The sequence below is a fragment of the Lithohypha guttulata genome (genome assembly GCF_036872675.1).
Source record: "Lithohypha guttulata strain CCFEE 5908 chromosome Unknown scaffold_4, whole genome shotgun sequence".
Classification (NCBI taxonomy): Eukaryota; Fungi; Ascomycota; class Eurotiomycetes; order Chaetothyriales; family Trichomeriaceae; genus Lithohypha; species Lithohypha guttulata.
In genome coordinates, this window is record NW_027042753.1 from 2,283,359 (window position 1) to 2,311,147 (window position 27,789).

A 27,789-nucleotide genomic window follows, 5' to 3' on the forward strand; every position below is an offset into this window, starting at 1 on the left:
GCTATAGAGACGAGGGGGTGTTTCAAGATTTGCAGCCACCCCAGCAGTGACGCTCTGTCACCAATCGCATGTAGATTCAAGTTCAGGCGTCCTGTTGACTAACGTTCGAATCTGTCAAGCAGCATTCCTGTACTGAGCTGCTTGCGCTTCACGTATATGTTCACTCCGTGGATAAAATCTGTGGTCAAGAACACCTGAGTGGACACGAGAGATCTGGATAGAAAAAGGCACATGACAGAATTAGGAATGTAACAGACTCGTGATTTCGGCGAGAAGGACGAATTATTGCGCCGCTTAGGCTGTTGAATCTTGCCGTCAACCTGAAATTTTCAACAAGCGTGGCTTGAAAACGGGTGCCAACTACTGCATTGGAGGCACTAGTGCGCAACATTATTCCCGGGTGTCACGGCCTTCGAACATCTTGCTTCCACTATTGCACCGTGTACACTAAACCACGAAGGCGTCCTTCAAAACCATTGAACACTAGTTCGATATTCAGCAAAATGCCACCTTATGCGCGCTGTCCCAATGGAGGGTATAAACGTCTAGGATTTCAAGAATGCATGCCTCCCGGCAGAAGCCATCGACCACAGCAAGACCAGCAGTGGCAGGAAACAACCAACACCTGAATCAAGCAATTGGAGCTTGCTGCCCAGTACAAGATGAGCGACACTATCTGTTTCTTCGGCGCGACAGGCGGAACTACTAATGCTTCCCTGACTTTGACACTTACATCTCAATCACACGGAGCGATTGCGTTAGTGCGCAATCCAGACAAGCTCAGACAACAGCTCATTTCACAGCAAAAAGTGGACGAGTCACTGATCGACAAGAAGCTTACTATCGTGCAAGGAAATGCACTAGATGTTGAAGATGTCAAACGAGCACTATTGGCGAACATCGTAGCTGGCAAGGACGATCGTCTGCCGTTCATGCTGAAGTCTGGCCTGGGAGGAGCTCCCGCGTTACAGTTCGACATATATCACCCGCTTCATATCATCACGCTCAATAACCCTATTCTTTGCGAATCAGCGGCCAAGACTCTTGTCTGTGGGTTGTCAGAACTCTATGCTGAGCAACCCGGTCTCGCCCAGAACAAGCCAGCAGTGACATTTGTGTCTACAACTGGAGTGTCACGCGGTGCTGAAGACGTACCTTTGGCTATGCGCTTCCTATACCACCAGCTATTAGCCGTTCCGCATGCTGATAAGCGAAAGATGGAGGACACATTTCGAGATAATATGCTGGAAGATGCACCAGTTTTCAAGAGTGTGACGGGTATTCGTCCGACTTTGCTTTCGGGAGCAGGAATTATTGCTGAAGGAAAGGGTCTGGAAACTGTGCGAGCTGGTACTGAATGCAAGCCGGAGACGGGATACACCATCAGTAGGGCAGATGTTGGTTCGTGGGTTTTCGAGAATGTTATCAGAACTCAAGGCAAAGGACGTTGGATTGGTGAGATGGTGAGCTTGACGTCGTAAGAAGCACATCAGCAGAATCGTGTTGAGCACACAACGTATGGAATGTATGGTAAGGTGTCAATACAATAGGAAGCGGGACGATAAAAGACACCATGCTTTCGATATTCGGATACCCTCTAGAATGATTCTGAGCTTCAAGGTCGATGACATAGTATACTTCAGACGTATGTTTTCGCTTATGCTCCATCGGGAGCCAGCATGAAAGACAGAGCCACTTCATATCGCTTTCTTCCTGAACCCGCGCACGATACGCCACAACAGAAACGCGTCTTAAAACGCGTTATTTCGTTTCCAAAGCAAGGCTAAAAGCAAAGTGAAAGTCGTTTAGACATCGGTTATCTGACCGGCCAGTCAAAAGACCCGGTGAGGCTGTGGTGACCACCTTGTGGCCGCACAAGGCAGATTTCGAAAGTGCACAATGGAAGATATATGCATCAACAATTTAAAAATCAATCACATGTCTCTTTTTCGATTTTCAGTCCTCGACAATTTACCATGTCTTCGAAGTTTATCAAGCCCATTCTGACTCGTCTAGGACTGGGAGCCTGTCTCAAGCCTCGCAAGCAGTCATCACTCAAGCCGGCCACCTACGAGCAGAAATCCAAATTTGGTGACGAGAAGCCAGCCTACGACACCTTTGAGGCAGCCGACAGATTCGTCACGACTCTAATCAGGGCAAATTATCGCGATAGCAAAGATCTAAACCTCCGCGCAGAGCTGAAGAACGCAGTCAGTGCCAATAGCTGGTCAGAGAATCTTGCAAAGACCATTCTCGAAAGACTGGAACTTGCTATACGAAGCGGAGCCGCAATCGGTGGTACAGTGAGCGAGGCACTCCTCAAAGCCACTGAGGCGGCTACTGGTTTTGCGAAGAACCATCCTGTCTATACGACAATCATTGTTCTTGGTGTTCTTTATCTGGCTGCACCGTGGGTGCTGCAAGCTCTTGGGTTTGCAGAGATTGGCATCGTCGAAGGTAAGCAGTATGATGGTATGACATTGCTCAAGGACACTGACTAACCTTTTTGTAGGATCTTGGGCTGCACTCTGGCAAGCACGATATGCAGGCTATGTGCCAAAAGGCTCCCTCTTCGCCTACCTACAGAGACTCGGCATGGTTCTCAAGTGGAAGTTGTAGCAAGTTGGATGTAGCGAGCATAGCAAGACCTCTTTCGGCCAATTCTCGAGCAGAAATAGGGCTTCTTGAAGGGCTAGCGGTTAGGAACATCATCACAACTTCCTCATTCTAGCATTAGTAACCATGATTTGGCAATGCTCCGAGCAGGATACGTAACCAACACAAGATAAAGGCTCTTCAGGACTTTGATCATATCTCTTGTCTACAGACATGAACTGAAGTAGCAACCTAGATATCGAGAAAATGGGTACTATTTGCAATGATTATGATTGGTCAAACCAACGCGTCATGAAGCTTTTTTGCACGAATTTCTCCCACCGCATATGCATGACCCACCAACGCAGCTTCCTCAGATCTACGCAAGCAGCAAAAAGTTTTCGATAACGTGCATAACTTCCACCATTCTACCTGGGCCCTCATGTGCCTTCAATAAACACCTTTGCTTCCGGTAAAGCAGTTCACCGCGCGCATGACACTACCAACCATCTTTACTTCCCAGGTACGTGACTACCAGCTTGTAGATAAGCCCACCATGGGTCATTCCGAAAGCTCCCTCTTTGGCTTGATTGCTGAATGCTAACGTGTGACTAATAGGACTACATCTCTGGTACGAGGAGGAATCTGATCAATATTGCTCCGCTAACAGCTAGCAGATCATCTTTGGAAAGCCCAAGGCCATTGAATACCTCCTACTTCACCGCCTGTACCCCACAAAGTTACTACCTACAGCCGTAGGGAAGGTCTAATTCTGTCTACTTGTTATTTGACCAAGTGCACTTATCGACAAGATGTTCGCTCGATTATGGAGGCCAACATTTGCCTCCAAGCTGGCAACCCCTGCATTTCGACGAGGACTGGCGACTGTCCATGAAAACACGGAAAGAGCTATGCCTATGCCAGGCAGGGTGAAGACACAAGCAACCCCTGTGACTCACGAACGAGCTACTTTCACTATCCGTAACGGCCCTATATTCCACGGCACATCCTTTGGTGCTCGAAGCAATGTTTCTGGCGAGGCTGTTTTCACCACTTCCCTTGTTGGCTACCCGGAATCGATGACTGATCCTTCCTACCGAGGTCAGATCTTGGTTTTTACACAGCCACTAATCGGAAACTATGGTGTGCCCTCAAACGTTCGAGACGAATACGGGCTACTCAAGTATTTCGAGAGCCCTCACATTCAACCAGTTGGTGTCGTGGTTGCCGATGTGGCAGAGAAATATTCGCATTGGACTGCTGTCGAAAGTCTTGGAGAGTGGTGTGCACGGGAAGGAGTGCCTGCCATCTCGGGTGTCGACACACGAGCCATTGTGACCTACCTGCGAGAACAGGGTTCCAGCTTGGCCAGACTTGCAATTGGTGAGGAATACGACCAGGACGAAGACGAAGCCTATGTTGATCCAGAACAAATCAATCTTGTCCGTCGAGTTAGCACAAAGGCACCCTTCCACGTTTCTGCTCCCAGTCCTGTCGCCCACGTTGCGGTTATTGATTGCGGTGTAAAGGAGAACATTCTTCGAAGTCTCGTGAGCAGGGGAGCAAGTGCCACTGTCTTCCCGCACGACTATCCTATCCACAAAGTCGCTCATCACTTTGACGGTGTCTTCATCTCAAATGGCCCAGGTGACCCAACTCATTGCCAGTCAACTGTGTACAACCTTCGAAAGGTCATGGAGACCTCGCAACTGCCCGTCTTCGGCATCTGTCTGGGACATCAACTGATCGCTCTGGCCGCCGGAGCTAAGACGATCAAGCTCAAATATGGAAACCGAGCACACAACATTCCAGCTTTAGATCTGACTACTGGTCGTTGCCATATCACCTCTCAGAACCATGGATACGCTGTGGATACCACGACCTTGCCAAGTGACTGGAAGCCCTATTTCACGAACCTCAACGACAACTCAAACGAAGGTAAGTTCGTGCATCTATCATGTTGAATTCGACTAACAAGGTACAGGTTTGATCCACAAGTCTCGTCCAATCTTTTCAACGCAGTTTCATCCTGAAGCAAAAGGAGGTCCTCTCGACTCTGCATACTTGTTTGACATGTTCCTCGAGAACGTACAGAAGTACAAGGATGGGCAAAGTGCTGTCTCGCCTGAGCGACAGAGTTTACCTAACCCTCTCCTGGTAGACTTGCTCTCCAAGGAGCGTGTGGGTGTTGAGATGCCCGACGGTATCAAGAGTATGCTCGCACAACAGGGCGGCAAGCAGGAACTGCAATATGCCGCTGGTGCAGCCTAAATTGTCGAGTTAGTCTAGTTAAGACAATGTGACTATATCAGGGGTTTAAGGTTATCGGGATGGCTATCTATACGCTGTCCGAATGAGTTTCAATATAGAATGAAGTAACGAATTTTTGCAAATGTACATCTATAGATTTACTTGCTAGATATTGCCCGGGGGCTGCGGTATGGCAACGCAAAATGCTGTAATCCCCAACCTTGGCACAACGATCATTTCTTCCACCTATGCTGTTCAATCTTGTCTTCCGATCACGATTTCCAAGATGTCTCCTTCGCGTCTCGCGTCGGCGCTTTTGCGTAACGCGTCGTTATCAACAGGATGAAGCCATATCGCTAAAGGTTGGCGGGAATGGCTCCGTTGACCTAAAGATCTTTCGAGCAACAGCCGCTACTTCAAAAAACAACGTATTGATACACTTTCTCCCGGGACCCCAACCTAGAGGATCAGTACAGCGCTCGACGACGATCGATAGCCAAACGCTCGCCAACCAGTTCCCAGCCGCCACTGTGATTGAGCTCTGTTACAGACTTGCGCCTCGGAATCTCCAAGCCGACTACGATCATCGATTTCCGACTCCTATTCATGATGTCTTTGTCGCGTGGGACTACATCCTCGAACGTATTGGATCCAACGAGAGTACCTACGGAACGAAAGAGGTTAATCATGAGAGACCAAAGATATGTCTGTATGGCTCCAATATTGGTGGTGCACTCGCGTTGACCTTGGCCTTGACAAATCCGGACCAAATTCATGCTGTCGCAATTGAAGATCCACTGGTGGACTGGGTCTCTCTGGATGAGATTGCCTCCCATGTCCCTATGAAGAGAAAGATAAATACTCGCAGGAACGAAGAACGAGAGGCACAAGCTGAAGCAGCAAGAGTGTTGGTGAATCTGCGGTCGAGCCTGTTTAGATCACCTTCGGGCTACTTCGACCCTTTCGCTAGCCCGACGTTGTTTCTGAGAGCACCTGGTCGAGATACTCCTCTGACTCAGGCAGCTGCACTTGTCGAGTCTGAGGACGCTTACCTCGACGGGGCACCAATCAGATACGGGGACGAAGAAGATGAGGTTGGCATAGTCGAGTATGGCCGTGATGATTTCGGTCCCTACGATGATGATTGGCATACAGTTGAAACTACGAAGATTAGGGAGTCTTTTTACAGAACGTCCTCGGATGGAGAATCTACGAGCACTACTCTTGACTATTCCGACGGTCCAGGGAAGGAGCGAGCAGAATTATCGTCGATCCCAACCTCAGCCAGTCCGCGCCGTTACAAGGTTCTGAAAAGATGGCCACCTAACAGTCAGCCAGAAGATACAATTCTACCTTTCATTAACATCTATCTCAATGCGCCTCCTGCACCTGTTGAAATGGACAGAGATATTTCCAGTAACACCAATACATCGCCTGTTATTCGTCTGCAAGGCCTCGAACTCTTGCAACTACTGCGACGTGCATGTTTCTGGGGCAGGGAGAAGGGTCTGGCCGAAGAGCGAGTAAATTTGGTTGAAGACGAAAGTCTTGCAGCTCCCGAACAGGGTCCTAACGTCCTGATTCAATGGTTGCGAACCAGGTACGAAGATATCTAGCGCGCACGAAGCATGAAACGATCTGCCTGATTTTGGTACTGCGACCACATGCGATACAGGTCCTCAGCACACCCACATTTTGGCTCGCACGGAAAATTTGCTCTCTCGCAGCCCACGATAAAAGGACAACAATTCAACCTCGTTCGCAGCATATTAGTATTGCAGCAAGCACGATGATCCTTGGATCGCTTCAGTAACAGTTCTAGCACTTATCTTCACTTGTTGCATGTCTCGGTCAACCACTCAATATCCAAACGCAGACCTACGATCATGGCATCTCGACTACGACGTTTTTTGCCGTTCACTAGCAGTCAAGATGAGGTCAAAAAGGTCGATTACTTTACACCCCTGCCAAGCGAGATCCAGCTTCTGATTGTCGAAGAACTTTTCAAACCTACGCCAACACACATCGAATTCTCCTATTGCCGTGGATGGCAAGTGCAGAAACGAGGACTTGTGGAACTGCTTCTTGTTTCCAGAGTGTTCTACCGCTGGGGTAGGCGTTTGATTACTCATGCATTTGACGAACGCATAAAAGTGCACCGGGCACACGCTTTTTGCTTATGTGGTTTCCTGAAGCGACATGAACGATGGACTGGGAACTTTTGCATTCCCGGTCTTGCTGCACACTCTCTGTCGACTCAGCTGCAGCTTCAACTACACCCCGACATGTTTCTTAGATTACGTCGTATCACCGTTCGAGACGACCAATTATGCCTCGAAACCAAATTCATACATCAATTCCCTAATCTCAGAGAAATTGACATCGAACGATGTCGGCACAGGCCCTGGTGCGTGTCACCTCATGCGCCCAGAATACTTACCCGGGAAGAGCGTGATGAGTTCGCGAAGCTTCAGAGACGGTTGGGTCCTATGGATGGCCTACTCCAATTTCTCTTGGACAGGTTAGGACAACGTGTTGAGACATGTTGCTTCAAGGTTTTCGTGGTCACTCATCGGAACCATGTTTAGCTATTAAAGACAGCGAGCGGTCGGGCTACATGTGTTAAAACAGCATGATTGAAGCAGCAGTCAGGCACATGATAGGCCATAGCCCGAGCCGTGGACGCTGAGCACATATGCCGTACAGTAGCGAAATGGTAACTCTACTCGTCTTGTGTAATGCCAGTACCCTTTGCTGCGCTGTGGAAAGACAAGGAACCAGCAACGGCCACATCCTGGCAGCAATCAAAATCCCGGTTCGCAAAGCATTGAAGTGCTCAAGGTTATAGTATACCAAACCTTGAATTCGATAGCGCTAGCCAGGCCTCCCAAAGTGCAGAAATACTCTGTTTGCTTCTCTTCATGAACATCCTTTTGCAGGATCCCCATAGCCAAATCCCCCACAGACACCTGGATTACTTACATCGTCAACACGCCTTCCATAATGGTATTAGACACCATTCAAAAGCAAGATAGAGCCATGCGCCTTCCTTCACTCCTAACCACCCCGCCACAGAGCAAGAGCGAGCAGAAGACGTTCCACGACGTCCAGACTGTTTTACAATACTACCTATCTCGACAACTCCAAGCCATCGGCTCCTACTCATCGCAGCCGGCCGACCTGAAACCCATTAGCTGCCTATCTGTCAACTGGGCACGAACGGACGAGATGAGTGCCTACCACACATATTCCAGCACCAGGCCCGTGTGAATAGCGCTTCGGGCGAAAGAGAGTATTGGGATCACAGCGTTGGTGTTCTGGGAGGATCAGGATACGGAGTACATTGTTTGGGTCAGTGGTGAGGTTCTGCAGTGATTAGCTCTGGCAAGTAATGTGAATGAAGAAAGATGGAGAGCAGCTCTTGTTACACGTGATGGCACGGCAGGTATGATTTCCCTGTTTGGTAGAGTACGTATCTCGAGAACTGACTTGAACTATTTTGTTCGTGAATATGGATAGACGAAGAAGACTGTCTTTCCATCTTCCTGAGTCGACAGGCCTCGAACTTGCATAACGTAGCTTTGTTCGAAACACTAAGTTTCCCCATTTCTGCAATGTCTTTCACAATCTCCAAGCATGCGCAAGACCTCAGAACTCTTTTTTTCCAAGCACAAACTTCCACCGATCACAGGCTTGAGTCGCTGCTCGAAAGCGGCGAGCGATCGTAGTGAGAAAGGTCGATGCAATCTCACACAACGACCGGACTCGTATTGCTCAGAAGCGAAGGCATACTGAACATGGTTTCGAGTTCTTGAAAGCGTACCACTAATGTTCCATGTTCCTTAGTCAAAATAGCAGCGGTCCCTCCACTAACAGGTACCAGGTCTTGTTGTCAGCCGCAAGGAGTACGATCGTACTCATGGTTATTGCTTTTTCCCTTGCCACATGACACGGAATGCCGATCAATTCCGTCGATATTGAGACAAACTCGAGACGTCAAATCCCGGTCCAACAGTATATGTGTCTCAAGTATGAAGCGGCTTCTCTGGACAAATTGTGTTATGACCTCGGCACTGCAAAACAGCGATCTTGAAGCCGAGATCCTATACCAGATTTGGGTTCCAAGATCGATGCAGGTGAGCCTAGCACTTTCGTTGATGTAGAGGACAGCCCGACTCGTCCGAATCAGGTGGAACGCTTTGCGCGAGGCTGTGTATATGGCACGAACACATGGTGTATAGACCTGCCACACCATCACTCTTCGGGCTGGTGCCTCCAGCGAGATGCCCATATACGTATCAGCACCGATTGCGAGACTCTGTGATTTGAGCTTCCACTTGACGAACCAGCCTCTTTGGCTTTCATGAAGACATGAGTCCTTATAATTGCAGAGCTCTGGTATCGCCAATCACAATCCTCTCGACTCACTTAAATCAATCTTCACCTCATCACCACTCCGTTCCTTAACCGACTCAAACGCAGGCTTCCCACCATACAGCTGTCCCGACTTCTTCGCCGCAACTCCCTCAACCATCTGACCAGGCGGAAGAACATTACCATCAGTCCCTGCTTCGAGCTCGAGCGAAGCTCCAACAGGTTGGTTGCCACGGAACCTTTTACGCATATCGACCATTCCACGTTTGCAGTCGCGGAAGCCTCGCTGGATCTGTTGGCATTGTATGGGTAGTTCGTCCTTGAGAGGTGGGGAGAGACATTCGAGGGGGGTGTGGTGTTGGACCATGATGCAGTCGGAGTTCTGGAGGCATGCCGCGAGTGCGGCTCCTGGTCGTTGTTAGTGATTCCGAGTATGTATGTATCATTGAGGCAAATTGGTTGTAGGGACTGATAAAGGGAGCCACTTACTCAACTCTCTACATGACGAAGGCATGATGGCCTATTTGCGCATCTCAATCAAGTGAATGAATGTCTGCTGTTTGATCAGCTTGGAGTACCGAGATATTGAGGCAAGTACGACCTAAGCAATAGCCTTGCTTGTGGGAACGCTTCAGGGCATGTATGACGCGGCAAATTTGTTCTTCCGCATGGGTATAAAAAAATATCTCCATGACGCGAAGCCACGTGAGAAAGTACGCGTCTGAGAAGTGTGTACTACTAGTATTGCTCGAGCCTCACTGCCACTATCTTGCAATCGCTCGACTAGCTTGCCTGAACTATTACAAAGGTATAGAAATACAAGTAAGTTTTTGAGACAGACCATTAAAATTCTATTACATCTTGTCCTCAAGGTTCTGCAGAAGACTGAGAGATTGTTATTCATCGTCGTCGTCCTCCACAACCCGCGACGTAGATTTTGGTACAGAGGAAGGCACTACTGGCACGTCCTCACCCTCCTCATCCTCGTCATCATCCGCAATTGTCCTCAATTGCTTCCTCTGCCGTGGTGCAGGCCTTGTTTTTGCCCCGGACTGCGCGTCGTCTTCCTGCATATCGACATCCCCATCCTCGCCACCAGTCTTCGGGGTCGGTGCGTCGTTGACTGCCTCTGAGCCACTGCCTTGTGGTGTCTCTGCAGCCTCCTCCTCACTGTCGTCGCTGTCAACCACGACAGCTTGACTCTTGAACTTGCCTTCCTTTTCTTTTGGTTTCCGCGAAGGCTTCTCTTTGACTGGCCGTGCCTTTCTTTCGAGTTTCCTCTTCTTCTTAGGCTGTTTGTCTTGCTCCTTGTCATCATCGGTGCCACTGATCGGTGTTCTTTCGCGACCACCAGTATGGCCTGCTTGACTATCGCTGTCTTCGTCGTGCTCGATAAATCCGTCCTCGTCATCTCTTGCCTTCCTCTTTTTGCTCCTGCCCTCTCCTTTCTTCTTCTTCTGTCTCTTGACCCTATCGCCTGTCTCCTCATCGGTCGTGTACTCTGCTGCCTCTCTTATTAGCGCAGCTTGACGGAATTCTTCGGCCTTCCGAGCAGCCTCCTCCTGGTATTCCTCTCTCTTTCTGCGCACCTCGGCCTCACGTGCTTCCTCCTCCTCTTTTCGACGTTGCGCAGCTGCATCTCGAGCTCGAAGTTCCTCTTCACGTCTCCGCTTCGCTTCTGCCAACTTCTCGGTGTTCGCTCGCTCGTAGTCACTTTGTTGCTGCATCGCACGATCGACCTGCTTCATCATCGTACCCTTACTCATCGCAGCTCGCTGTTCAAGCATGGCTTTGGGATATGGTGGATTTGGAACGGTTGCTACCTCTTCGAAAGTGGCAATGGCCTCCTCGAGCCCGGTTTTGGCAGTGACAAGGTCATCAAGGGTGCGTTCTGCATCCGAAAGGCTGTTGACGAGCAGCACAATCTGAAATTGTATGAAGGCCACGTTGAATCTCAAATGTGGCGAATCAGGTGCGGTAGCAAGAGCTCGCTGCATCAGATCCAGCGCAGTCGTGTGGCTAAGAATTGATTTATCGTTCTTGCCTTTCAGAAGCCAGACTCGAGACAAGCAGGCCAGGATTTGGGCATCTTCTTTGTGATCGGCCTTAGCATGGCCGTTGAGACCATTCGTGGTTTCACCAGCATCACCATTTACAGAAGGCTGCAAAGAGTCGTGCCTCTTCTGTCGTTGCTGTATTTGTTTCTGCAGAGCTGTCTCGTAGCTATCAATACTGCGAGAATATTGCTTCAGTTCGCAGTAAACATGACCTAAATTCTGGAACACCGAAATATCCCGAATCGTATCTTTGACTTTAACCAGAATCTGAAGCGCTTCCGAGAAGTTCTTCTTGTCATCACAAAGAGCGACTGCTATACCTTGAGCAGCGAAGGCGTTTCTTGGATCGAGTTGCAGAGCCTTGTCGAAAAACTCGTATGCTTTCTGGTACATCTTGGTCCGCTTTTCTTTCTCGGGCTCAGTGTTTCGAGGCATGTCACGAGCAATGGCAAGGTGGATGTTTCCCATACCAATAAGAGAGTAAACATCGTGTTTGTCGTACTGCTGCAGCGTGTGCTTGTGGTGTCTGAACTCTTGATCTTCTGCAATATTGGCCGTCTTCTTCTTTGAGCTGTGGAAATACCAGCCCATCAGAGCACGAACCTCAGGATGACCATGATCAGCATCAAACATCGCTTTCAGCTTCTTGGGTCCAGCGTCCTGTGGCGACTCAATGAGAGCGAGATAAGCAAGCCGTGCGGCAGCATCAGTATAATCTGGATGCCGCCTGCTGAGCAGACCTTCGTAGGTTCGAATGGCGTGCTGTCTCTGGCCCAGTGCTTCTTGAGTCCTAGCAAGGTTGTAGGAAATTGTCGTGACCAAAGCATCGGTATCAGTCACATCCAGATCAGCTGTATTCTCGCCAGCATCTTCGGCCTTCTGCTTCTCCTCGATTTGCTTCTCGTGTAATTTGAGAGTGGCATTGAGAGCAATCTCGAATCGCTGTAAGGCCTGCTCATATGCCTCATCTCGATATAGAAAGCAACCAACGTTGTTGTGTAACTGTGGTGGCATGTGTTCCTGGATCAACTCGTTGAAGTCTTCGGCATTTGGGTCGAAATGCTGCTCGTCAGTGATAGCCTGTCTTTGCAGGCTCTCGACCTCTGCCAAGCATTTCTCACTCTCGAGCGGTGCCTCCATCTCATACAGTCGAGCTAGGTACAATAGCACAGCAGAATCAGGCTTCGTCTTGATTTTTGCTTTGTCGTCTTTCCAATTCTTGCGTACAGTCTCCAGCATCCGAATAGCTTTGCGGTACTCGGCACTCTTATCTTCCTTTGGATTGGCCTTTTGCGCAGCAAAGATGTCCTCGGCATAGATGCATCCAAGCAAGGTCATGATCTCAAGTGCTTTGTGGCGTTCGAACAACTTTTCAAGTCTGAACTTAGCACTTGTAATATCACCCGACTCAATCGTGAGCTGAATGAGGCCGAACTTGGCAGGAAAGAAGCCAGCATTTTGGCCACCTCTTGCCTGATCAGCCCGACCGTAGGCATCGTTAGCTTGCTGAGTATTGCCCAATTCGTGCTCTTTCCTGGCGCGAACGAACCAGCCGTCACTTGCAGTTGCGTTTATGTCTGTCTGTTCAATGGCTTTCTTCGCCAGGGCCTCCAACTGATCCCATCGCTTCGTGTTCAGGAAATAAGTCGAAAAAGCGGCGCTAGTGAGCGAACTCTGCTTGTCGAGACTGTAGGCTTTCTTGAGGTAATCTGCCATTGCCTGACTATATAGGGTCTCGAAACGTCTATCGTCTGTGCCATATTTCTCACTCTCTCGCAAGGTATAGATGCCGAGTAGTGTATGGGCAATGTTCGAGTTTGGATTAAGTTGTCGAGCTCTTTCCCAAGCTGTCTTCGCATGATCGTGATATCCCATCTGCCACATGCAAGCACCAATGCCTATCCGTGGATCAGGGTCCTTCATCTTAGGCTGCTTTCTCAGTACTTCTTGATACGTGTTTAGAGCCTGTGAGTATTTTCTTAACAGATATAGTGATCGTGCGCGACCCATAAGAGCCAACAAATTTCGTTCGTCGGACAACCTGACTGCCTCGTCGAAACACTTGAGAGCCTGGTTGATTGCATCTGCTCTTTCGTTCTCGGCCGCCTGGCCAGTCTTAGTGGATGTAGCAAGAGCAGCTCGCAGGAGATTGACAACACCACGGGTAAGGTAGAGCGGAGGATGAGCAGGGTTAATTCGCATCGCTTCGTTCATGACATTGGTGGCTTCGCGTAGGTAGTGTTCTTTCGTCTTGGTGTCGGGATCTTGTGCCTCACTGACGACACGTGGCGCTCTCCTGCTCTTGAGAAGATAGATCCATGATATGCAGCCTAAGACGGGTAGTCTGTCCTTTGGCAGTCCCCTTGCAAAGATGTTTTGTGCCTGCTGCAGAACTTCGAGAGCATAGTCGAGCTTGTTTGCTTTCGCATAAGAAAGTGCTACCGTGATCCAGTGCTTGCGCTCTGCTTTCTCGGTCTCTAGTAACTGGCACAACTCTGTTGGCTCTTCCAGATCTTGCAGGGGGATTTCGACTTCTTCTCCTTCTTCGCCAATAGGTATATCTATGGCTTGAGGGGCATTGTACCATCTTGCGTGCTTCAACAAAGAGTCGTAGTCTCTATTGAGAGCCTCGTCGACTGCTCCATTAACTCCTGCCATCCTTGCTTCCGTCCACTCAATTTATATTCCTTTAATGTGAACTAGTCGTATCGCATCGTCTCGAACGTGAATAGAAGTGACTCGGGAGGAATACTGTTCGCAAAAACGTCAAGTAGAGACCTTTTGTTAGGAGAAGATAGAGTAGAACGCGCGTGGTGGGTAAATTAAGAGTGCATGTAGACATAGTAGCAATTGAACATCTCTCAGTGACACAGGGCAATCCGTGTATATTACAGCCGACGTTTACCCTAAGTCTCAATCAATGACTTGCGCTTCACTTCACTGATGTGTTTGCAGGCGAAAACACGTTCTGCACGTGATAGGTCGCCGCAGCATTGAGGTGTTCTTCCCTGGTTGAATTAATTGTTATGCTGTAGTTGATATGCTAAGTCACGCTCGCTACTCTGCACCTTTCTCAACCACCCACCATGTTGCCTACTATCCCAGCAAGCTGTCCAAAAAATACCCCTTTCAACACCGTCTCACCCTGCTGTTCTGTCCAGTGTCCAGCATCTTTTAGCTTCTGCTTCCAAGTTCGTTGGTCTTCTTGTGTCAAATGCTCCCACCTCTTCAACGTACCTTCCTTGACGATCTCAGCTTCGTGTCTCATCTCAGCAGATAGTTCACCACCAAGATTTGCGGCGTCACGAACAATGACGGCTTTATCGGTGTGCTCATCGTTCGACGACTTCTGAGATACAAGACCAACAAGTGTGTCCTGCACTGTCTCCAGTGAAGGTATAGACGACTGCATTTCTTGCATTTGCTCAATGATTGGAGTAGCTGCCGCAAGCTTGGCACGATCTTGTATCTCCTCCAGCTTCTCGATGATCGGCGTCGCTTCTGACAACTTGATTCGATCTATCACAGATTGCGCTGCTGCTGGCATAGACTCGGGTATCACTGGACCTGGATTATCGTGAGCGTATGGATAGCTGCGTCCGTACTGCTCCTGCCACCTCTGTGGTAAGAACCTGGTCGTTCCGATAATAGGTGGTATTGCTCCTCGCAATTCCAAGAATGCTAGAACCACGCTGAGACCGAGTATCAATATCGCAAAGCCCACGAACAAGCTGTAAAGTGTCGAGCCGAATTGACTGGCCGCCACCAACACATAGCGAGGACGTGTTTTCCCACTACCTGTTGCCGGACTAGGTCTCAACGGTAGCGTCTGCACTATGACCTGCTTGTCTACTCCGACTGTCGCTAGGCGAATATATTGTGGGGGTGTGTCTCCAGTAATAGGTAAACTCGGAGAGATAAAATTCGAGAAGCTTATCTTCGTGATTGGACCACTGTGCACGTCGACAAAGTCTGCGTACTGCTTAAAGGGTGTCATACCTCTTCCACCCACATAATCTAGAGTGTAGGTTTGAAGTGAGCTGTCCTGGCCAGCTACGGAAACGACGAATTGTTGTGAACCGCCTTCATCCTTCGACAATGTGCATGTGTCGAGCCCAACTGCCTGTTTCATGTTGTTGATGTACTTGACCAAGACTTGTTGTACCTGGGCATAATCCTTGGAGATCTTGAACACAATCAGCTCGGCTCCACTACGGTTGACTCTATTCTGGAGCAATAGCAAATATCGAGAATTGAGAAACCGCAGTGCTCTGATCTTGGAGCGTCCTTGAGGGCCAGTGGCCGTTTCAAACACGGGTATGCCATCCGAGTTTCTGGTACCTTTTGCACCAGCCAATTGCTGTAGATACAGTATGTGATCTGTACAGTAGCCTAGTACATAAGCTGATCCTGTGTCGTCGACACTCGTCAAGTCGACATCGTTGGCTTCCTCTTTCTCCAAACCGAGCCTTGAGATCACGTTTCCCCTCGAAGGTGACTCCTCAGCTGGAAATGTGATCACTTCATTCTGCTCAGCCAGTCCAGAAGCAATTGTGACGAGCCTCCTCTTCAGCGTCTTGGTGGGCTTCTCTAGTCCGTCCCTCCCAGCCGGTACAAACTCATCAACGATGGGCGGTGACAACTTCAATACACGCTGGTAGCATTCATTCTTGAGCCCAGTCGCTGATTTGAAGAGACTCGTCCGCGCAAGTGACTGCACAGGCTCAACCATCAAATTCTTGACAGTAACCTCCCCTCCATCCACTTTTCTCCGCGCAGGCAGTGGCACGCGAAAGGATCTAAAGTGCTCATTCTTTCCAGTCCTCTGATCTTTCTGCGAGCTGTTTATACCCGCATACGCAAGCAGCGACTGCGGATCTGAGTCTGCTACCCTCAGAGAAGCCACCGAGTCCTCTTCTGCTGGGATAATAACCTCAGAAACTTCCTTGATCTCCGACCGATTTGATGTGTCGAGTAGTGTGATCTTATTCGGCACGCCGGTGGAGGAAGAGCCCCCTCCACCTCCTACAAGGAGGAAATGGTGATTTAGTGGGTCGAAATCGGCGGCATAGAGAGGGTAATCGAGCTGTCTTTTCGCGGTGTGAATATCCGGTTTCGTGAACAGGAGATTTGAGAAGAATTGAGCAGTCATCTTGCTCGATGATCTGTATCTCTAGAAACTGAGAAACTCACGCAGCATTTGCATGGCACAGGTATTTACCAGAATCAGGCACGCTCATATTGAAAGTTGTCCAAATCTCCCATCGTGCTGACAGTGACGTCGATTAGTTAACGAGGATCGACTCACCCCTGTGACCAGTCGTTCAGCATGTGATCTGCAACGTCAATTGCCGATAATATGTGGCGCGCATATGGTTTCACAGGCAATTGGGTGATCGCCGAAGAAACTGGTCTCCTCAAAACAGTGAATAAAATCGAAACGATCTGTTGGATCTTCTCACACGTAATATATATTACAAACGTCTTAAACGTATGAAGCCAAAAGTCGCGTTTCCACTTCAAAGATACATGGTATACCGGCGCTGTTCCTCCAAGTAGAGATACGCATGCCGATCCGCAGCTGAACAAGAGCAACCCTGCGTCACGACCATTTCACCTCAGTGCTTGGGGACTGCTTGCTCTCAACCCTCTGCCGGCCACGTGCGATGTGTTGCCTCAGATCTCTGGGCTTGTCGAAAACGGCCAGACACTCTCGACATTCATACTCATCGTCACAATCCCTCGTCCTCTGCAGCATCTTATCCTCGATGTACTTTTCTTCCTTGCCAGTCCACTCGGGCCACACTGCAGAATTACTTCTACTGGTATCGGCTGTAGGCATGACGCTCCACTTCGCTCGCTGCTTCTTGAATTTTTCTGCTTGATCTCCTTCGCTACCTGCCTCTGCAGCGTGGTTCTTGAGGACCTGCGAATCATAATTGACAATAAGGTTGTTGCCCACATTGCTCTGCTTCACCCAGTTTCTCCGACCCTGATTGAACGCTCTCGCCAGAGGAAGCAACAAACTCCTATTGCCACGGTGTACTGCACAGTCGCCTGTCTCTGCCCACACTTTTGTTCTCTTGAAGTTGCGTATGACTCTTATGAAATCTGCTCGGTATGTCTTGCATTTGGAGCTGCATTCAGACATTCTTAGGTCAATCCGTATGGAAGTCAGTGGTTCTTCTCGAATCTCTGGCCAGATACCTATCAGGCGTTTGAGGTTACGCCACTGATCCTTAGCATTGTGTGATATGTTCACGTCGAAGCAGTCGGGAGTCATGCTGCCAATACCACATATTGCGACCTCCAGGACTAAGTGCTTCAAGCTCGCCATGTGCCAATCGAAACTCTTCTCCAGCTTCAGGATTTTCGGCAGGCCCATGAATTCGACGTCGCTCACCTCATATCCTTGGAGGTCGCCCATTCGTATAACGTGTTCTATTTGGTCGATGATTGGTAGGGTTTCCAGGTAGATTTGTTTGTCGATCAATAGAAGGTTCATAAGTCCAATGACTCTGCCATCAGACTCTGATGTGCACATAGCTCGGTAGATCTGCTCGCGTATTTCGTAAGGTAGACTCAGTAGCGGAGACTTTGGCGGCCGTACCGTATTGATAATGCCATGCTTTAGTCGTCTCAGAAGGAACCGACCTCGTGATCTCGTAAATCGTGTTCGAAGCAACATATCGCCGACACGACGGTTGAAAGATAGCCGTCGCGCATTGAGTTCTCGTCCAAGCAAGTATGGCACAACAAGATCTATCATGCCATAGACCGTCAGAGCCCATCTCAACCCCAGGGTAGCAGCCATTGTTCCAGCTTCATTCATTACGTTGCGATAAGTTATGACGATTCTAGATTGTCATCAGTAAGTAGTATGCAGTGTAGCACAATATTGTCAAAGGTAGATACAGATAACATGAATGTCAGTCAAGCAGACACACGGTGGACATTGTCACAAGTCCTGCTCATTTTCATGGTTAGTACGCAACTGCTGATACTAATGCAGAACTTCAGTTGTTGCCTAGTATGTGTTGGTTGACCAATCATTCTGCGCTTGCCCTGAGCTTTACAGTGATTCCGCATCGCTTGACCAGAACCGTGGTGAGGCTAGGCTTCTTGCATGAACAACAAATGCAGCATGAACTGCGCATCTTCCTATCAGGATGTGCCACACTTCTGGAGCGCAATACGAGGCATTGGCAGTTCAAAGCAAGAGGGAAGGTTTGTCACTTCAGAGCATGCCTCATATTTTCTATATTCTTGGCAGGATCGTGGGGCCATTATGCAAAAGAGGCTAAATTCATTTAGATCGCAATGGGTCGCGTGCGCTGTTCCACAGCTCGTATTGCATATCTACTCATCGCAAATCACTGCGACGTCTATTGCTTCTTCTCTCGCTGACCGTAAGCCTTTGTGGCATAGTCACCGTTGATGACAATGAGATCTTCAGGTCTGTAGTCGTGTTTACCGGAGAAGTAGCTCTCCAAGATAGCCTTGGTACCAGCAGCATATCGCTCTTGAGCGTCGATCGATGTACCAGACATGTGAGGAACCATAGCGTTACCACCACCCCATTGGTTCTTTGCATATCGCAGTGGATGGTCCTTGGGTGCTGGTTGTGGGAACCATACATCACCACCATAACCGTTCAATTGACCACTCTCGAGAGCGGCAGCAACATCCTCCTTGACTACGATCGCACCACGAGCGGTGTTGATGAGCCAAGCACCTGGCAACATGTCAGTATGTATGCGATGAGACAGGAAAATGATGACATACCCTTCTTCATCTTGGAAATCAGGTCCTTGTTGAACAAACCTCGAGTCTTCTCGTGGAGAGGGCAGTTGATAGTGACAACATCACATTGTCCCAACATCTCTTCCAAGTCCTCAACTCGTCTGCAGCCAATCTCTTTCTCAATCTCAGGCTTAAGTGGCTGGTAGTCGAAGTACAGGAGTTCCTTGCACTCGAATGGCTTCAATCTTCGCAAGACACGCTCGCCAATTCTGCCAACAGCGACTGTACCGACGACCTTGTTCTCGAGATCAAACTCGTTCTTTGCGACTGCGGCAACATTCCAGTCACCCTTCTCGATCTGCTCGTGGGCTGGGACGAAGTTTCGGACAAGGGTGAGGATGGTCATGACGACGTGTTCGGCGACGGAAACGACGTTGGAGCCAGTAACCTCGGCGACTGTGATACCACCGTTGGTCTTGTTGGCAGCGTTCAAATCGACATGGTCCGAACCGATACCGGCAGTAATGGCGATCTTCAGCTTCTTAGCCTTAGCCAATCGTTCTGCGGTCAGATAACCTGGGTGGAAGCTGCACACGTCAGACAGAGTAGCGTGCTACGACTTCCTCACTTACGGAGTGGTGATGATGACCTCGGCATCTGGGATGTGCTTGTCGAATTCTGAGTTCTCTCCCTCCTTATCGGAGGTGGTGACGAGTTCATGGCCTTGTTCTTCAATCCATTTTCGGATACCGAGCTCGTTCTCTGTGGTACCGAGCAATCTAGGTTGCTGTTTGGCGTGCTCAAAGCCCTGCAGGTCTTTCAGTATGGTCTCTTTCGCATTTATATACCTCGGAAGCTTACGTCGTATAGGACGAGCAGGACTTTGCCCTGTCGAGAAGCAGATGCTGTTAGTGATCTGCTGAATTGTGTGCCGAAAGCTTTGGGAAGAGCCCGGCGACCCAAATGCGGGGAAGCAGACAACAAGCTGCTGGCTGGGCGTGCCAAAGATCGTGCAAATACCATTTTATTGACTTGTGACCTTCAACGATCTTCGAGAAAAAGAGACTCGCAAGCTCAAGCTCAAGCTCAAGGACTCGTGAGGTGGAAATATAGCTTGTATTGTATTCACCGAGCTTCAAGGTTGATCTGCAGCTTGAACTTAGTATCGTTGCGTCATGCCTGATTCGGAAGGTTCGAAGGTGGATGCAGAGGTGAGGCACAGATAGGAGCTGGACTTAATGACGCCTAAACTGCGAATCCAGGCCTGAGTCTGATGAAGTTTGACCCCGGATGATAGACAAAAGCATACGTGGACTCGGTGAAGGGTTGCTTACCTGTGCGGCAGCAGTAAGATCTTGCTGATCGTTTACGCTGTCGATATACCCAAAAACCTTCTCGGATCGTAAACAAACTGAAGGTGCGATGCAGGATAAATAACAGAAGATTCATTCATTACTACATGAGCTCCCCTCCTCTATATACCTCGAACTTTTCCTCGTTCCCCACCACCAGCATCAGGTATCATGTCCATGCAACGCAAGTGGCATCCAAACCATGCCGTGATACATAGCTTTTCGAGAAATGCAAATCGCGACACCTCTGACATCGCCTACGTGATGTTCCCCTCTCTGCTCTCCACGTATCTCCACTTTGCTTTCGTCCACGAAGCAACAACCGTTTTCAAAGGCACGAACGGTACCGGGTAAACTTTCTGCAGGGCGAGACGCGAGAATCGGCACTTCAAATCTTCAGATTATCAAAAACCCAGCAAGTGGAAGGCAACTACACCAGTAGAGTCAACACGCGTTGCGTAGTGCTCAAAATCCGGAGAAAAGCAATGTTGACTCGTTTGACGCGGGGAGAGCTTGCGACACGCGGCAACGGTCGGAGACAGTCAACAAATGCTTTAAATTATGCTTCGACCAGCAGCTTCACGTTGACCTAGATCTCAGTACTGAAAAAAGAACTTTGCGGTCTTCTTTCCTGGCGGTAAGCTTTCAAAACACTGAAATATTCCCCTGTAATTGAGCCTTGTGGCAGGTGCTGGTGTTCGTACCTGGACTCGGTGATTTCTCGGTGGTGACTCGCCAGAGCTCCTTCAATGCTTGAAAGGGTAAAAGTTCAGCGAGCTCATTGAGGACTTTCTATCCGTGATAGTATGCTGAATCCAAGCAGTACCCTGGACACTATGAGTATTGGATCTGCCGCAGGTTTGGCTGTGCACAAATACAAAATCTCAATCACATGTAGAAGCCGATGCCGGAGATGTATTGGTAGATCTGTTACTGAACCTATCTGTATGCTAGGAACACGAACGTGCCTTCCAAGAAAGCCAACAGCTTGATACGCATCCAAACAAGAACGACTAGACCACACATGATGACCTCTCACTACTACCCTCTTGTCCTTTCCCGAGCTTTTCACATCTCTCACTGTTTACCAGCATGTAAATCATAATCCGACACACCATGCTGCTGTACTTCTTCTCGTCACATCGATTGCCAGGTTTATGAGACCTTCCCTCGAACCTCCCACTATCTCGATGACTGGAGGGACGGTCTCCTGCCGACAGTGCACTTCGTCGTCGCTTCCTGGCTTTCTCAACACTGTCCTCCACTTCCCGCAGCTCCTCCTCCGCCTCTCTCTGCCTATCATTTCTGAGGATTTGGAACACGTGTTCGACTTCGTCAACTGATATTGACGGGCGTCCTCCCTGAACATCTTGAAGACGTGCTCTCGCTGTATCAATCCGGTTATTGTTCTGCTCTAGCTCTGCCTTCAATGCATCCTCTGTGCGAACTAGTTCATCTTTCTGCTCCTGTAACTTTTGCTGTTCAGACCGAATCTCTGCATTCCTGTCCTCAAGCGTTTCTACAATAAGCTGCTCTTTCTCTGTGTTCTTCCGAGCACTCTCGATTTCGAAGGCGCGTAATATCTCATGTATCTGTGAGTACGAACCGTTCTCAGGAGTCACACTGGCATTCTCGTGAGAGGTGGGGTCGAAAGGAATGGGTTCAACCCCAACACTGGACATTTGTGCCTGATCTGACGGTTCTTCAGGAATATAGGTCGCTCGGGAGGACGCCCTGAATCGACCAGCGGTTCTGTCGTCTTCGTCCTGAACTTCAATTTCAGACTCAGGCACTTTAACATACCTCCCATCTTCCCTATAGAAAAACATGAAGGTGCGTTTCTTAACGCCAAAACTCCCGCCTGAGTATGCGCAGACACCTTGCACAGGGTTGATCCCCCATTGCAGCCCAGCCTTCAAGCTCACCCCTGGCTTCGCTTTCATCAGCGAAGTCTCATGCGCCTGGTAATCCGAGTTAGAGTTATGTGCGATGTGCGTGTCTTTGGAAGCTGGACGTATGAACACTGGAGTGATCTGCACTTTCAACATGCCTATGTCAGAAAAGGACTCGCGTCTCTTCGAGTTGTTACCTGTGACTCTCTGTGTTCTATTCAGTGTCTCAAAGCTGAAACTTGCCTGTCTATACTCCGATCTTGACAGATCCTCTGGCCATGGAAGGACAACATTACTGAGCTCCAGCTGTAAGCAGCCATCGGGAGGACGCTCGCTCATAGGGTGGATACCTGGATTCACATCCATGTCGTGGGATGCATTTTCAGGTCTAATCGCGAGCGTGCGGTAGTCGTTGAGCAAGTAGCCATCATCAAAGGTAAGGATAATCTCAAGACCAGTAGCTCCCTTCCATTCGAAGCCCTTCTCCACGACAACAAGAAATCGAAAAAGTCCTGAGGAGGCCTCCACACCAGTTGACCAGCGTGCAGCAGAATTGGCCATATCCTTCACACTGTCTTCCAAATCTGTTTCTTCAAGGCTGGACCACGTGTTCTGTGGGCATGCTTGTTGGATTAGCACTTGTATGCCCCTCAATCTGGCCATGCTGGATACTTAGATTGTAAGAGGTTTTAGTAGGGTTTGAGAACCAAAGTTAGAACGCTCAAAAGATATAGAAAACCTAACAACAAACGTTTTGAAGTTTGCATGCTGCACAATGCATAGAAGCCACCTTACAGAACCTTCGCCGAGCGACATGTCATGGACACTGTAGTCCACCGCGGCAGTGAAGCTTTGTGTTGTGCTTTCACTGCCGTGCAGGCCTGTCCTGCACCTTCACTCACACAAGACGGCTATATCACCTTGTAAAGACTGAATTTTCCGTGACTTTCCATCAAAGTCGTGCATTGTTTACCATATGGTGATGGGTGTTGCCATTGGCCCTGTTTGGCAGGCTGGATTGTCGCAAGATAAGTCCAAGCTACTTGTCTCATCATCATGTTGGCTGCACGAGGCAACGATGAGCAACAAGAGCGACCTCATTGTTAGTCCCACGTCACTCGCTACTCTCAAACGTCCATAGCAAAAGCAGCACTCCTATTTGACGACAAGTCTGGTATCTCCTGGCCAGCAAAACCTTGGACTTGTTGGGTTGTCACAGCAAATTTGCGGGTCTGCCCCTGACGCTTTTGCTGGCCGGGACGTGTCGCGGAAGCTTCCTCCTGATGATGCCCGCGTGCCTCAACGTTGATCCATCCTCAGCAGTCTTGGCGCTTGTTTTGTCCTTCGAGCCGATCCCGCATTGGCGAGCGATATCTTCTCGTTAACCCAAGAATCTAAACCTATAGAGAAGCGAGTCCTCAGACCACGAGATTCCACGAAGCTTTCGACGCTTGAGAAGCATGGCGACAGCGAAGCCACCTATATTGACAGTCAATTTCTTTCGCGCTGTTAGAAGCTGCCGACCACAGACATATCACAGTATTTGCAATCGACCGACTGCGTTATCATGGATAAACGAACTGCATACTTCCAGTCAAAGGCTACAACAGGAGCAGGGCTATCAGCGATATGGACCAGCTGCGACACCGGCAATGCCACCACCACCCAAGCCCAGTGATCCATATCTACCTAGCACAGAGCAAGCGAAGAAAGATGCGTCAGATATTGAGGTGAAAAGGACAGAGCACAAGAAGAATAGGGAGAAAGACAAGGAGGAGGAACAACGCGATGTACAGAAACAGAACGACGTCGAGAAGAAGGCCGAGCAGAAGGAAGACTCCAGCCCTCAGCCAGAAGATACCCTGCAAGCTACCGATGTCAAGCCTGAGGAGCCAGCACCGAAGCAGCATCAACAACAACAACCACCACCTCAAAAACCTCCGCAAAGTATTGACGACGGTCCATTACCCAATCGAGAGCTAGATATAGTCCTCTCCATCCCCTCCCCAAGCGAAGTAAAAGCAGATGGCGCCTCCTCGCACCACCCCCACCTCGAAGCCTCTCCATACGAGCACCACTTCGACACCTACAGCCTCGTCCAAGAACTCTGCAAAGAGGCAGCGCCCAACCCCCACGACCCCAATGCGTCACCCGACCAAACCTTCTCCTCAAAACAAGCGATAATACTCATGAAGTCCATCCGCCTGATGCTTGCGCAGAACCTCGACCTAGCAAAAGAAGGCCTGGTAAGCAAGAGCGACACCGAGAACGAGACATATCTATTCCGCGCAGCGTGCAGCGAGCTTAAGACAACGATGCAGACGTCGCGGTTCATGGAGGCGCAAAAGCAGCGGAGTCAGAGAGCACAGTTACAGCATGAATACGATATACTTAATCAGAAGGTGGGAAACGACGTCGCTTCCATGCGCGAAGAACTCAAGGGCATGTTCAATGACCGTAAGCTAGGTCTAGCTGATGAGAAGCGGAAAGTGGATGGGAAAATACAGAGTCTGTCATATCGCATCTCGGTAGACCTCAACTCAGATTCGAGGTCCGAGGTTGAAGGACTCCGATGGGTCCTGACTAGGAGAGCAGCGCTAGCCATAGGTGCTGCGGCGAGCATGACACTGGCGTTCCTGCAGTATTACAGTGTGAAGAGTAGGGAGCAGGCGGAGATTGAGAAGAAGAGGAAGGCGGCTCAGCGAGAGCAAGAGGAGAGGTTGAAAAGAGAACAGGATCGTTTTGGTACGAGTACTGTGGCAATGGGTAGGAGTGCAGGTACTCAGACGGATGGAATTGTGCTGGGAGGAACAGCTGGTGGCAATTACGAGGAGAGTCTAGGATAGAGTTTATCGAGAGCGATACTGTACCATCCACTTCTGATGTCTTCGTTTCCAACTTAAACCTTGTAGATTGCGACGCTTCGGAGTTTAACCAGGTTCCTTGGCGTGCTGGCACATATTGACTATCTGGGTGACCTTGCAGAGCGCTTTCCCGAGAAGATAGTTTACTCGTAACCACGCGTGATAGAAATCGTTCGCACAGCAATAGAATATCTCAGTGCAATATGTCGCAATGATAGTCTCTTACACACCCACCCAATCCACCTGAGTATTGTCTCTTTCAGTAATGCTGGACAAGTCCTTTGTTGCCAGAGCAGCCTGAGTACTGATTGAACCACCCGTCCCTGTAGGACTAAGGCTGATACTTGTGCCTCGCGCCTGCCGCCTATGTTGTAGTCGCAAACGAGCGGCCGCCAGTCTTTCTGCCTTGCCAGGATCGGGATTGCTCACTGCTCGGGTTTGCGAAAGTTCGTGAGTTTTCCAGAGTTCGTCCCGGTGGTGGGTGTTTGCGGTCAACGACATCAATGCTCTGGAATTCGTTCTTGGCGTCTGGACATCCACATCTTTGGCCCTTGATGTTGATTGAGCTCTTTCCATAGCCGAAAGGTCAGAATCTGATCTTGACGCCGACCTGTTCTCTGAGGGAGTACTTGTCCTATGCTTGAGTGCTTCCGACCGTGGAGCTCCAGCAGTGGTCGTGTATGACGGTTGAGAATTGTGATGCTGTTGGTGAGGTCTTCCATATACATCTTGCTCTGCAGTTCGTGACGTCGGGTCGCTGGTCTTTTGTACATTGCTATCTACTTTGTAACCATTTGTTGCATAAGCTCGAGCAGTTCTCTTCTCCAAGGCTTGCGTAGTCTCGGACTCGAAGGAGCGCCATAAATGTGGCTCAATGGTATACAGCTCCTTCGTTTTCTCTTGTAGCGAGGCTTTGCGCTTGACCTGATCACGCAAGGATGGGGACCGAACAGCCCCAAGCTGCTGAGATTGCAATAGTCTATTATTGAGCCTCTCATTCTGCTTGCGAGCATCTGCCAGCAAGGTTTGTAGATTCAAGTTCTCAGTTTCGTACCGCTTAGCTTGCTCTTTCCATTTTTGCCCATACTTCATCAACCTCCTAATTTCCTTCTCAGTCTGTGCCTTGTATGCGCCAAGGTCAAAGTCGGGGACCGATTTGCGTGGCATCGTGGTTATTGCGGCTTCTATGGAGGCACCTGTAGGGTAGGCATTCTTCGATACTAGGCTTCGAAACACATCACTATTGTTTTGTGGCTGCGAACGCACTCTTTGTGGTGAACCTCGTCTGGCGAGTTCGGGACTAATGCTCGCTCTTGCATCCTTAAAGGTCACAGTGACGTCCCTGAGTCCCAATTTCCGTGGTGTAGGCACATTCGCTTTTTTCAATATGCTCTTGCTAGGAGACACTGGAATGGTCTTCTGTTTCTTGGGTGTGAGACTGATATTGAGAGATGCTAAATCTGTCTCAACTCCTTTGCGCTTAGTGTTCACAGGAGAAGTCGCAAATCGAGACGTTCGAGTAGGTGGGATCGGACCATTCTCTTTCTTGCTCTCCAGGTTAATGCGGTCTTCTGTACGCCTGACTGGGGACGAATCTGGCGACTGGTAGAAAACTCCGCGAAAGGCACGATATGCAAAGATATGTGCTGGAGTTGGCGCTGCATCTATACGTGTCTCGTCCATATTGTATATTAAACCTTCCTCAATCCATGATTCTAGGTTATTACAACGATACGGACTGATCGTTTAGAGAAAATGGCACGACTCCAGTGCGTATTCAGTACGTAGTTGTTGACATTCTCTATTAGGAAGGTACAATGTTTGTGTCACTTTTCGACCATATTGCTGTATCACATGGACCTTAAGGGGAGGATGTCGGCAACGTGAGGCTCGCACTGGTTCGCTCCGGATCCTCGCGGAGCGGTGATAATAATAACGTGAACCTCGTTGCACTTTCCCGATAAGGTTATAGGCGCCGTCTTAGGGCTCGAGCAACTATAACTAGTACTAGAATTACAGGGTTCCCAGGGGTTCACCAGCTATCGTCTCATCAGGGATGTATGGCGAGGTTCGCGTTATTCTTATCACCGCTCTGCCTCGAATACACCTCAGGGTGTTCAAGGCGGTCACGGTGGTGTTGCCTTACGAACGCTATAACACGTTCGAACACTGGTATATCCTCATTGTCATCGATGTGATAGCTTGCTTCCGCTGCACTTCGCTACGATCACTTAAATTATAGGTTCAGACCACTACGATTAGCAGATTGTATACCAGCCATTGAAGGCGTGATTCGTCCGGCCTGTCGAGCTCGGAGATACCGCACATAGTACTGGTAAACCAGTATTTGTTTTGTTCATAGAACGTGGTTCGTCCTCGTTTCCTGAACGTAAAGAGAGCCACGGAAGTCATTCCATTTGCGTCGTATTCTTGTGCTCTACTGACTGAGCAACGTGCCTGTTCACTTCCATTGGTTCCTATTCTGTCTCTCACTAGGATCTATCAGATCTAAGCTCGGAGGAAACCCACATCTGGAAGAGACGCTCGCGCTATCTTTGACAGGCAGCGTCGTATCGTGGAGGTACCCCGCGTGGTTCGGCTAGGAGATGCCGTGATACTGCTACTCGAATAGTGGTCGTCATGGATTAGCAGGACTCACTAA

The 27,789-nt window shown here is 49.3% G+C and overlaps 12 protein-coding genes across 12 annotated transcripts; 5 read left to right on the forward strand and 7 right to left on the reverse strand.

The window, feature by feature from the left end:
- Window positions 1–662: 662 nt before the first annotated feature.
- Window positions 663–1,481, forward strand: LTR64_005978 (uncharacterized protein; the record flags this gene model as incomplete). The annotated part of the gene is made up of 1 exon (XM_064900313.1): window positions 663–1,481. One exon carries the CDS (start codon window positions 663–665, stop codon window positions 1,479–1,481), a length of 819 nt encoding a protein of 272 aa, XP_064753625.1.
- Window positions 1,482–1,976: 495 nt separating this feature from the next.
- LTR64_005979 (uncharacterized protein) lies at window positions 1,977–2,619 on the forward strand (the record flags this gene model as incomplete). Its single annotated transcript, XM_064900314.1, has 2 exons — window positions 1,977–2,457; window positions 2,513–2,619. 2 exons carry the CDS (start codon window positions 1,977–1,979, stop codon window positions 2,617–2,619), a joined length of 588 nt encoding a protein of 195 aa, XP_064753626.1.
- Window positions 2,620–3,407: 788 nt separating this feature from the next.
- CPA1 (Multifunctional pyrimidine synthesis protein CAD) lies at window positions 3,408–4,866 on the forward strand (the record flags this gene model as incomplete). Its single annotated transcript, XM_064900315.1, has 2 exons — window positions 3,408–4,533; window positions 4,580–4,866. 2 exons carry the CDS (start codon window positions 3,408–3,410, stop codon window positions 4,864–4,866), a joined length of 1,413 nt encoding a protein of 470 aa, XP_064753627.1.
- A 227-nt stretch (window positions 4,867–5,093) lies between these two features.
- On the forward strand, window positions 5,094–6,461 carry LTR64_005981 (uncharacterized protein; the record flags this gene model as incomplete). Its single annotated transcript, XM_064900316.1, has 1 exon — window positions 5,094–6,461. The coding sequence occupies one exon, from the start codon at window positions 5,094–5,096 to the stop codon at window positions 6,459–6,461; it is 1,368 nt and encodes a 455-aa protein (XP_064753628.1).
- Window positions 6,462–9,253: 2,792 nt separating this feature from the next.
- Window positions 9,254–9,733, reverse strand: LTR64_005982 (uncharacterized protein; the record flags this gene model as incomplete). The annotated part of the gene is made up of 2 exons (XM_064900317.1): window positions 9,254–9,627; window positions 9,709–9,733. 2 exons carry the CDS (start codon window positions 9,731–9,733, stop codon window positions 9,254–9,256), a joined length of 399 nt encoding a protein of 132 aa, XP_064753629.1.
- Window positions 9,734–10,115: 382 nt separating this feature from the next.
- On the reverse strand, window positions 10,116–13,934 carry CTR9 (protein required for normal CLN1 and CLN2 G1 cyclin expression; the record flags this gene model as incomplete). The annotated part of the gene is made up of 1 exon (XM_064900318.1): window positions 10,116–13,934. The coding sequence occupies one exon, from the start codon at window positions 13,932–13,934 to the stop codon at window positions 10,116–10,118; it is 3,819 nt and encodes a 1,272-aa protein (XP_064753630.1).
- Window positions 13,935–14,349: 415 nt separating this feature from the next.
- Window positions 14,350–16,607, reverse strand: LTR64_005984 (uncharacterized protein; the record flags this gene model as incomplete). The annotated part of the gene is made up of 2 exons (XM_064900319.1): window positions 14,350–16,441; window positions 16,585–16,607. The coding sequence occupies 2 exons, from the start codon at window positions 16,605–16,607 to the stop codon at window positions 14,350–14,352; spliced, it is 2,115 nt and encodes a 704-aa protein (XP_064753631.1).
- A 271-nt stretch (window positions 16,608–16,878) lies between these two features.
- On the reverse strand, window positions 16,879–18,090 carry LTR64_005985 (uncharacterized protein; the record flags this gene model as incomplete). Its single annotated transcript, XM_064900320.1, has 1 exon — window positions 16,879–18,090. One exon carries the CDS (start codon window positions 18,088–18,090, stop codon window positions 16,879–16,881), a length of 1,212 nt encoding a protein of 403 aa, XP_064753632.1.
- Window positions 18,091–18,661: 571 nt separating this feature from the next.
- On the reverse strand, window positions 18,662–20,042 carry FDH1_2 (formate dehydrogenase (NAD+); the record flags this gene model as incomplete). Its single annotated transcript, XM_064900321.1, has 4 exons — window positions 18,662–19,011; window positions 19,062–19,606; window positions 19,652–19,827; window positions 19,881–20,042. The coding sequence occupies 4 exons, from the start codon at window positions 20,040–20,042 to the stop codon at window positions 18,662–18,664; spliced, it is 1,233 nt and encodes a 410-aa protein (XP_064753633.1).
- Window positions 20,043–21,259: 1,217 nt separating this feature from the next.
- LTR64_005987 (uncharacterized protein) lies at window positions 21,260–22,926 on the reverse strand (the record flags this gene model as incomplete). Its single annotated transcript, XM_064900322.1, has 2 exons — window positions 21,260–21,298; window positions 21,487–22,926. The coding sequence occupies 2 exons, from the start codon at window positions 22,924–22,926 to the stop codon at window positions 21,260–21,262; spliced, it is 1,479 nt and encodes a 492-aa protein (XP_064753634.1).
- Window positions 22,927–23,723: 797 nt separating this feature from the next.
- On the forward strand, window positions 23,724–25,109 carry LTR64_005988 (uncharacterized protein; the record flags this gene model as incomplete). Its single annotated transcript, XM_064900323.1, has 1 exon — window positions 23,724–25,109. The coding sequence occupies one exon, from the start codon at window positions 23,724–23,726 to the stop codon at window positions 25,107–25,109; it is 1,386 nt and encodes a 461-aa protein (XP_064753635.1).
- Window positions 25,110–25,349: 240 nt separating this feature from the next.
- LTR64_005989 (uncharacterized protein) lies at window positions 25,350–26,810 on the reverse strand (the record flags this gene model as incomplete). The annotated part of the gene is made up of 1 exon (XM_064900324.1): window positions 25,350–26,810. One exon carries the CDS (start codon window positions 26,808–26,810, stop codon window positions 25,350–25,352), a length of 1,461 nt encoding a protein of 486 aa, XP_064753636.1.
- Between the last annotated feature and the right edge of the window lie 979 nt (window positions 26,811–27,789).